The sequence below is a fragment of the Pinus tabuliformis genome, chromosome 6, assembly GCF_031772625.1.
Source record: "Pinus tabuliformis cultivar Carrire ecotype Pingquan chromosome 6, CPIR1, whole genome shotgun sequence".
NCBI lineage: Eukaryota > Viridiplantae > Streptophyta > Pinopsida > Pinales > Pinaceae > Pinus > Pinus tabuliformis.
The window spans coordinates 623,901,230-623,911,950 of NC_142292.1; the positions used below are offsets into that span (position 1 = coordinate 623,901,230).

General features: G+C 32.3%; 1 protein-coding gene across 1 annotated transcript; it reads right to left on the reverse strand.

Annotated features, from left to right (window-relative positions):
* Positions 1 to 7,936: 7,936 nt before the first annotated feature.
* LOC149260141 (bidirectional sugar transporter SWEET3b-like) lies at positions 7,937 to 9,549 on the reverse strand. Its single transcript, XM_089456881.1, has 7 exons — positions 9,513 to 9,549; positions 9,309 to 9,345; positions 8,923 to 9,145; positions 8,622 to 8,783; positions 8,378 to 8,500; positions 8,082 to 8,276; positions 7,937 to 7,996 (listed from the first exon to the last, which is right to left on the reverse strand). The coding sequence occupies exons 1-7, from the start codon at positions 9,547 to 9,549 to the stop codon at positions 7,937 to 7,939; spliced, it is 837 nt and encodes a 278-aa protein (XP_089313007.1).
* Positions 9,550 to 10,721: the final 1,172 nt, after the last annotated feature.

Consider the following 10,721-nt stretch of genomic DNA (forward strand, 5'->3'; position numbering starts at 1 on the left):
CTCTTATCTGGGAATTATAACTAACTTAGCTCTTATGTGGCTATAAAAATTATAACTAAGTTCTCTATTCTCCAAGGTAGGCATGGGATTCAGGTTAGTGAGAAAGAAGGCGAGGTAGCATAGTTCGCGAAATGGGTAGGGTAATAGCCCAGAATATTTGATTTGCGTCACCCCCATATTTTGAGAAAATAGTTATGGGATAATAAAGAATAATATAAGTATATGCTTATGAAATTAAGGAGTCCACCTTAAACATGTAAATAATATCAATGGTAATATATAGTATATTATATTATATTTCATTCTGAATCAGTTTTATGTTACCATCATGTTACCCACCAACAAAGTAAAAGCTATTACACAAACAATACAATTTTTCATGTGATACATACTATGATAAATGTAATTGATATATTATATCAATTATATTAATAAATTTGGTTGAAATATTGATAGATATTAATGATATAAATTTAATAATAATTATTATATTATTATATCCGTAATAATAAAATAATATTATAATATTAATGAAATAATTATAATAATTATAATTGCAATTTATAATAATAATTATTACATTATAATAATATGATAATATTATCTATATCAATATAAATCCAATGCATTATAAACCCATGTAATAATATTAAATCTAAAGGATTAATATTATCAATCTAACCAATTATTATAGAAAATCTAAGAGACTAATAAATCCAATAGTCTAATATTAAAAATTCAAGAGATTAATATTGAGAACACAAGGTATTAATATTATAAACTAGAGGGAATATTAATATTATACATATTCATGGTAAACCCTAACATGAATATTAAACACTAGGATTAATATATTAAATGTTGATAATATTAATAGGATTAGTATTATAAACCCTTTAGTTTTGTAAATATGATTCATAAAAGCCTAGAAATATATTAAAAAAACAATTTAGAGTGATTTGAAAGATTTGAAAGAATCTTTTCATAAAATTTTAAAGAATGTTTCCATGAAATTTTGTGTTTATTTATTTTTCTATTTTCAAACAATTCAATAATTTAATTTACTAAAATAGTAAATAATATTATTATAATAGTAAATATTTGCATGTTATAGAAATTAATTTTTTAATTTGAATTGAAGTTATCGAATTTTGACTTATTATTTATAATTGTTAAAAATAGCCCAAGGAAGAGAGGTTTGTTAAAGCTTTCGTCAAAGATGGTAAGGGTCGTAAGGTTAAGACTGACACATTTGATCAACATTCAAGAGCTCACCTCCACTTCATCCAAGGGACAACAAAAAATATTGTGAGAATCCTGAGGAAACATAATGTTCCCTCGACCTTTAGACCCCTCAACACCATTAGAGGCTCCCTAAAATCGGTTAAAGACCAGGTGAACCCTATGGATTTTGAAATGTGTTTCTGTCATCACATGTTCGTGTGGGTCCTCATACATAGGAGAAATGGGTTGGTCTATTGACCAAAGGGTTAAAGAACATGTTTTTGCTAACAAACTTGGGAGGACCAAATCCTGGGCTTTAGCGGAACATGCAGTGAAGACCAACCATCACATATGCATTGTGGAAGTCAAGCTCTTCGCAAAAATTTCTCATTTCATCAATGCAAGTTTAGGGAAGCCATTGGAATTGAGGGATCCTCTAATAACGTTAGTAGGGATGATGACTTGAAAATTAGTAACTGTTGGATTTCTGCCCTCTCCTCTTACTCTTTCCCCTCTTTTTCTGAGCTTTTTATCCCTTTTTGTTTTATAGAGGATTTGCTCTCTCTTATTATTTATTTTTATTGTTTTTTTAGTAATATTGTGTATTTGTGATGAATTTCAGTTATTACTATTAACATTTGTTATTATTATTAATAATATGTTTTTTTCTTAACACCGTCTTTTTTATTTTCTATATAATTTTAAATAGTTTTCATTTTATTATTGTTTTTTTATCCCCTTTTATTATTTATTTTGTGTGTGTATATATATATATATATTAATAATTGGTTATATTTTTATTTTTATTCTTTTTAATGCACACCCTCACTTTTTATTTTTATATATTTATTTATCCTCTTTATTATTTATTTATTTATATTTTATTTAGTTTAGTTTAGTTATTTAGTTATTTATATATTTTTATTTTATTTTATTTTATTTTACACAATATTTCCTATTTGGATAATCAAATAAATAAATACATTAATAAATAAGGAATGAATAAGCTAATTAATATATTGAATATTTATTTCAAATAATTAAATTATTATTTATTAATTATTTAAGAAATTTAATGTAAATAGAATTTTGGTTGGTTTATAATATTATATATACTTATATAAATTTCGCTCCCCACTCAAATATAGTCGTTTTCCTCTAACCGTTAGGTTGACCTATCATCTTATTTAAACTTCCTCCGAGATCTGCATCTTCATCTTGTCCTACAGATGGACCACCCTCGGTGGTTCGAAACACGTTGACCAAATACTCTCTATGTGATTTTTTCCTAAAATTTTCTTGAATTAACAAATGAATGAATATTATTAATTTATATTAATAAAAATATTATTATTATCATTATTATTTAAAATAATAATATTATTTAAAATAATAATCTAAATATTAAAGTATGGCCCTCATCAGCAAGTCGAACGAGGGGGTGGTTTTGCCTTGTGCTAGGAGGAGGAGAGAGGAAAAAAAATCGAGTCAACTAAAGGCTAGTGTAAAAACATCACCCATGGTAGTTGTGTCTATGATAACAATTTTCTTGAGTAGGTTTCTTCTTATAATATTTGGGTATTAACTTTCCTCATCAGCTCCACTCAAATTATAGCATCGAGAAAAGAATTATTGGAGGTTTCAAAGCTTATTATGTGCTAGAAAACAATTGTAAGGCAGTTGATCTTTTCATTTGAAGTAAAAAAAGTTCCTCTTTGATACTCTCATCATCTCTGTTATCTTATAGATATGTGAAGTTTGGGTGTGCAGTATACCTAGGGAGTTGTGGAGAAATATTGAATGATCCAAAAGCAGTTCATAACCTACAACCTCAACATCCAGGGAAATACTCTGTATCATATCCTCTTTATCGAAGTTGGCATGTCCCCCATTGAAAGTGCGACTATGTTTACATATCTGATGTATAAGAAGAATCTTCACAATATGGAATCCAAGAGGCCCCCAAAAATTGCTTCTAACATTAGGCAAAACCCACACATGTGCCCCAAGCTTGGGTGGCATTAGGATGCTCAGTATTTTCTAAAAATTTGGGGGATTAAGGAGGAGATCATCATGGGAAGCAAGGACAATATCAAAGATACCATTAACCCCAATTTTAGGGACAAGATGTGGGATGTTAAGAAGATGGAGGATAAAAGGAAGCTAAGGTACTATAAGGAGGTGATCAACCCCACCGTTGATAACCAAAATTATCTCTCTATGTTGACTAGCACTAAGAGTAAAATTAATATTGCTAGGATTAGAAATAAATCTCGTGAACTTCAGAGTGACACCAAGAGATCGTCTACTCCCAAGACTCCCTAGGATGATAAAATTTTCCAGATTTGCAATACTAAGAAGGTGGAAGATGAAAATAACTTCCTTCTAGAAAATCATGGCTTCCCGACACAATAATGGGAAAATAATGGGCTCGATGCCGTAGATGCAAAAGTTCAAGTTCCCTCTAGCTATAGAAGTCAAATAAATTATTAGCTATCCCTAAACATTTAATAACCTTTTAACATAAGTGACAGGTAAAGTTCATATGATTTCCACAATTGTACAAGGTTGTTTTTGGTTTTGGTAGGTTATGTGGTGTTTCAAGTCTAAATAAAGTGATAGTTATTAAAGCATGTGAGTTAAAGTTGATATAATTATTATTAGCATTTTAAAGATTCTTCTAAATTGTGGAATTCGACAACATTGTAGTGTGTTATTATAGGATGTTGTTGTGACTTATCTAGTGTTTAATTATTATAGCAACTTAATTTTCTCCTATCTCTCCCATAATGGTACCAGGCTAGGGAATTTGAAGAATCCTCTACCTAAGAATGAATCACGCTCTTGTAGAGTTGCTACCCCAACCATTGCAGATAATATTCTCTACCAAGAACCATAGTCGCAATACTCGAGCCCCCATCTTAAATTGTAGTCACGAGCCTACAGCCTCGATTGTAAGCCAACTCCCTAAGTGTTTCCATTGTGATCTTGCGTCACAATAGTCACTTTATCATTTACAAAAACTTTTAAGTGACTCAACTTGATATTGATAGGTGTTTGAACAACAGCTGTTGAATGAACCATTTTCATAGAAACCTCTACCGTTTTGAGCAAGGGGCTACCATCATATGTGGGAAGCCAGCAATGCAACAAAGAAAGAAATAGAGAGGTAAACCAAAACAATGGTTTGTAAACCCATTTCCATTAAAAACGCCCTAGTATAGAGGACCATTTCCAAAATCATTTGAGAGATACACCAAATCAAGGACTTTGGAAACCCATATCCATTAAAAACTCCTAGTTATGTTACTTTCATAGACTCTTTTGTTAAGGGGGCGATGAGAAACATTTGGTATTTGAGGAAGCCACCATATCGAAAGGATGAGCATTGTGAGCCCTAGTTGTTTGCTAGAGTGGAATCTACAACTCTCATTTGTTTTGCATATAAATTGTAATTGTTTGAAGGTTTTTTGCAAGCTCAAGACCATGATAAATATTGGAAAATATCATATTCATCAAAGAATGGATATTTTTAGTGGTCCTTATCTTCCACCCCCTCCTATTTTCTTTGGTAGAAATTATGAATTGTGGGAAATTAAGATACTAATAGATTATTTATGGGAATTTTTTTGAATGGGTTTGAAGAACCCTCAAGCCAGGTAGCCTATGAGGCCATGACTCAAGGTTAGAGGTAGAAACTTGAAGAGAACAAGGAGTATGAAACATCATTGTTTCTTATTCAAAAAGGCTTGGATGAGAGGATGCTTCCTAATATTGCTACAAAAACCACATCCAAAGAAGCTTGAAATATTCTACAAAGGACATAAAGTGAAAATGTCAGCAACACCGATCAAGAGAGGATTGCAGTTGTTGACGAAGTGATTATTGTGACAAAAGAACTAGAGGATTTTGATATTGCAATATTAATTTAAGAAGTCATGGAAGGGCCTATCGATGTAGAATAATAAATGTAAGACATGAAGAGTGTAGTTCTCATAAACAATATAAACAAATTTAATAAAGAAATTTTCGAAGAAAATAATGATTTTGTATGAGATGAAGAGAGAAAACATGGTGAAGAAAATGAAGATACACATGTACATGATGAAATTGAAACCACCTTTGTTATAAAAACCCTTTTGCTCCCCCGATGTAGATATCACTATATGAATTTGTTTATCTAAATTTACGTAAAAATTCAAATGATGGTTGGGATGTAGGAGTCGACATGGATTCAGAATTTGAGGAGGAAAGGTTGCTTGTGCAGTGTTTAAGGCAAGTTAAGTGCACCTCATAATTGTACCGTACATATCCCATGACAAATTAAATGACATTAAAAATAGATAGTAAATTTTTGTGTGGGCAACCTAAGTGGTGGAAATTATATGAACTTTACATGTCACCTATGTTAAAAGGTTATTAAATGTTTACGGATAATTAATAATGTATTTGTCTTCTATAGCGAGAGGGCAGTTGAACTTCTGCATCTACGAAATCGAGCCCATTGTTTTCCCAATATTCTGTCGGGTGGCCATCATTCTGCCATGCATTTGTCTCCTAGGATGAAGTGATAATAACCAAGCAAGCATTCTTAAGAACATAATATAATTTTATGGATTATGAAATTTATGATCATTTTAACTGAAAAAGCAGAAGCATTCAGGTAGCATGGAACTATAATTAAACTGTATGCTACAATCTACTAGGCCTTAGGGGATGATAGGAAATTAAGGAAATGTGAATTTTGATTTTTTTTAATGGGATTCAGGATGTGGGATTTGGGATTTAAATGTTGGAGAGTGAACTCTCTTATAGATTGGAGAAATCCTGAACATTTTTTTTGCATCATAATATGTTATGAAATGAAGTTCCACCTAAGTATCTTGCATGTTCGAATTCAATGACATGAATGTATTTTCAACAAATATACGTGCGTTGCCTTCTAATTTTCAAGGTTTATTTCCAAAGCTGTAAAGTTTTGGAAATTGTTTTTTCATTTATATTTAAAATGACTTTATTGTTAACTTTAAAAAAATTGGAATTTATTCCTTTTTTTTTCCATAAAGAACGGAGATTTCAAGTAATTAAAATCACTATTTGCGAACATTAAATGTTGAAACCACCTCAAAACAAAATTTAAAATGATTCTGTTTTTTTTTTAATATTTTTTCATATTCTCTCTAGAGAAACAATAGTTGGAATTATGGACTTAGAGTCTGTATAGAAATAGTATGTTTTTAATCTCAGCTATTGTCCTTGAAGAGAAAAAAATGTAATTGTCTCTAAAGAGACAAAAATGAAAGTCTCTCTATAGACAAAAATGAAAGTGTCTCTATAGAGACAAATGAAACTGTCTCTTAAGAGGCACTAATGTCTCTATCTTTATAGAGACAAGAATAATATATGTTCTATATTGTCTTTATAGAGACAAATTTTTAAGACTATAATTTTGAGAAACCCGCTTAAACACAATAATTAAGACAATACACAAGTTTCCTTTTTTCTCAAGTTAAGACAATTGACTCGAAAATTGTCTTAAATGTTGTCTGAAAACACCCCCCACATGTAGTAGTGTGGGTGTACAAACCCTTGATTCGGGTTATCTCTCTATTGCTCGCTTTGTTCCATTGTTTCCTTCCTACATATGATGGTAGCCCCTTGCTCAAAGTGGTAGAGTTTTCTCTGCAAATGGCCCATTCAACAATGGTTTTTGAAACACTTCCCAGCATTAAGTTGAGTCACATAAAGTTCTTATTGATGATGAAGTGACTACTGTGACTCAAGCTCACCATGACAACACTTTAGGGAAGCAACTTACAATCGAGGCTCTAGGCTCGTGACTACAACTTAAGATGGAGCTACAGCTTAAGATGGGGGCTCCACTATTACAACTATGGTTCTTGGTAGAGCCTCTTAAGTGCAATGGTTGGGTAACAACTCTACAAGAACATCCATCATTCTTAGATAAAAGATTCTTCAAATTCCTTAGCCATAGGAGGAAATTAAATTGCTATAGTAATTAAACACTAAATTAGTAACCATAAACCCCTATAATAACACACAACAATGTATCATTTTTTTTTAAATGCTAATAATATTTATACCAATATTAATTCACATGCTTTACTAACTGTTAATATTTAGACTCTAAACTCCACATAACCTACCAAAACCCATATAAAAAAAATAATTAATACATTTGCAATTCCAAAAAAAACAACATACTCTAGTTGTGAAAATTATATGAACTTTACATGTCACTTCTTTTAAAAAGTTATTTAATGTTTAAGGATAGCTAATAATTTATTTGAGTTCTATAGCCGAGGGCATTTGTCCTCTTGCATATGTTACATCAAGCCTACTGTTTTTCGCTTTCCATTATTCTGTCTGGCATATTTAAGTCATGATTTCGTAATGCATTTGTCAGCCATTTGTTTGAAATTCGAGTTTGGGCGTGCATCGCATTCGAAGCTGAGAGTTGCACTAAAGTTGCTTTCGCTTTACGCATATGGATACCCCAAATGTTTTGTGCTTCGCTGGTTCAAAATTTAATTAAATTCTATGATAATAGATTTAAATTTTACATTCTTCTATATAGATATCACAAGATTTACGGACACTGCACAAGATTTACGGACATTGCTGAATGACAGAAATGGAAACTGGACTGTTTTAATAAATCATAGAGTCCACAGAATTTTACATGAACTTATCACACTTCGGTATCATGCACTGACTGAAAGCCCGAGTCGTAATTCGATATGGCTGCACACTAGCAAGTGTTCAAAATAACGAAAATACGATGCAAATTTTATCGCAGAGGATAAAGAGTTTGGTCGGCTTCGGCCAAGTCATACATTCAACTGCATTTCGATATCTTGGTCATCCAAGGGGCATTTTGGTTTTTCCACGTCGCTCCTCTCTTTGATAAAGTCCCGTTGTTTGCCTCCATCCATCTTTTCGTTTTCAACGCGTTGGCTCTTTTTGGCTCGATAAACACAGAATAAAATCATCTGAGCCAACCCTAATGGCACACCGACAAAGTTTGGTGCCTGCAAAAATAAAGTATGATTCAGTTGTAGCTTATAACGTCAGTGAGAACAAGAAACACTATACGCCAGAGGAATTCTCTGATATAAAGTAGTAACCTTACCATGATGATGATATCCTTGCTAAGAGCGCCATATACCATCCAAAGCACACTCCCAAGGAAAGAAAAGAAGGAGAAATAGAAGCTGGGCATGAATTCCACGCTCTTGGTTTGAATTACCGTTCTCTGCAGTTTAAGAAACTCGGTAAGAAATATTAACAATAAATGCCATGTTGTACACGTAACAATAACTAAATCTAAACGATGGATGCGCCATTATAAAGAGCTAATGCAGTGTAAAGCTTACAATTACAGATAGTGGAGAAGCGTAGAGAATGGCAGTTGCCACTAATCCTGCAGTTCCTACAACGGCCTTCCTCTTGTTGTGATCATGGACAGCCAAAAAGGAAGTTATTGCAATAGTTCCAAACACCATCAACACCCCTATAACCATTCCTACCATTTTCCTCTGCAAGAAATATTCATTGAACATTAACTGATTTTGAACTGCCAAATGATACCAAGGATCTATGTCATGTTCATTGACAAAAATAGGTCTTATGGAACCTCAAAACTATTTGCAGCAAATAAATATGACAAGATAATACCTTGGGTTTAGGTGGAGCGAAAGTGAGATAGATGCAAATAAAGCAGCACTCAAGTAGGAAGCCAACAGCGTTGACAACCATAACAACAATGTTTTCCCACCCATTGCTGATTAGAGGCGATCCATACCACGTGTACAGAATGCAGTTGTACAACGCTATTGCGTATGGAAAGCCTGAAAAACTCTCCGTACTTCTCATTTGGATCACCTTCTTGAATGTGGTTCTGTTCCGGGTTAGAATATTATAATCCTTTATTAATACCATGAGCCTCTCTGCCTTTCTAATCTGAATAACTCGCTTCAACCTAGTACTATTCAGGGCGATTACACTAAAATAATATCAGAAATTAATAATATGGGTTATGGGGTGATAACTATTACACTTACATTGATGCTCCGTACATAAGAAGAGCAATGGCACTTCCTGTAAAGTCATGTAAGATTAACCAGACGCTGACGTTACTATACAGTTTAACAGGAACTAGAATTTAAACATTCAATCTATACGTCCAACTTGAAAACTATGACGTTTATAATAACAGAAAAAAGAGACCTAACATAATATTGCGGAGTACGGTAGCGTTGACGAACCTAAAATGCCAGCCCCTAGACGTACAAAGTTATTCATCGTTTCTATGTTCTGGAAACGCGAAACTCTGTGTGTGCGGGATGGTTAAACTTAAAAGCGAAAAACGAGGGGGTGAAGATACTATAGTGTGGGGTGCATACTTATAGCTCTGGTGTAAATTTTACTTCCATTCGTTGAAGGGTTCCGGGAACGTGATGTCTGCGGGTCCCTGCACGTATATTGTCACCTATTCGACAACAGAGCAAAAGACGAGATGGTAGCATAAAAATATCACAAATGCTGGGTAAATATACGAGTACAGTAAGGTAAGAAAAACTAGATCCGCATCGATTATGATATCCCACTAGGTTAGGTTCATCTGGTTTGGTTCGGTTTTGTTTAGACTAATTAGGTTTCCAATTTTCCCACCTAGAAAATTATGAAAATTTCCATATGATTTTGGTAAAATTAGGCAAAATTTTTTGTAAATATAGGTTAGAGTTTTCGAGCTCTAAAATTTTGGCCGCCCATAGTTTTTGATATCTAGCTCTAAGATTTTGGTGGCTCATGACTTTTGATGATACTAAATCCATTTACATTATCAAAAACACAATTAGAAAGCTTTAAAATTTAGGTGGCCATGAATTTTTTATGTCAAATTCCAAAATTTTCATGGCCAAGAATTTTTTATGTCAAACTCCAAAATTTTGGTGGCCCAAAGTTTTCAATAATACTAAATACATTTTTCACATAAAAACAATTAGAACACTCTAAAATTTTGGTGGCCAAGAGTTTATGATATCAAACTCCACAATTTTACAAATGTCTAGGGTTTAGTGTCCCAGATTTTAGTTTATTGTCTAAGGTTTGCTCTAGTTTGGAAATGCCACTCAGTGTTGCCTTTAGGAATGCTTTGATGGTTGTTGCCTTTTAATTTCCCGTGGCTTTTCTTTACGTCATTCTGCCTAGGTACGCATAAGCATTATTTTCATTCAATTGGGAGTTTAAAATGTTTTCTATTCATTTTTATTATTTTGGTGCCTTTATGTATGGTTTTTTACCTTATAAGCTTATAATCCCAATTAAAAATATAGAAATCAATAAAACTAAGGTTTTGAGTAGTATGATATCCCCTATATTATATTGTAAATAATAAAATTTATTGATGATAAAAATAAGAAATATAGATCAAAAAATTTAATTAGTTTACATTTAAATTTTTTGAAATAAAA

Bases quoted from the DNA above. Each gene is read 5' to 3' on its own strand.
- LOC149260141 (XM_089456881.1), bottom strand. From the start codon at position 9,549: ATGAATAACTTTGTACGTCTAGGGGCTGGCATTTTAG. The intron at 8,501-8,621 runs GTAAGCTTTACA...CTTAAACTGCAG, and splicing joins CTTCTCCACTATCTGTAATT to AGAACGGTAATTCAAACCAA. The intron at 8,277-8,377 runs GTAAGGTTACTA...TTATTTTTGCAG, and splicing joins GCAAGGATATCATCATCATG to GCACCAAACTTTGTCGGTGT.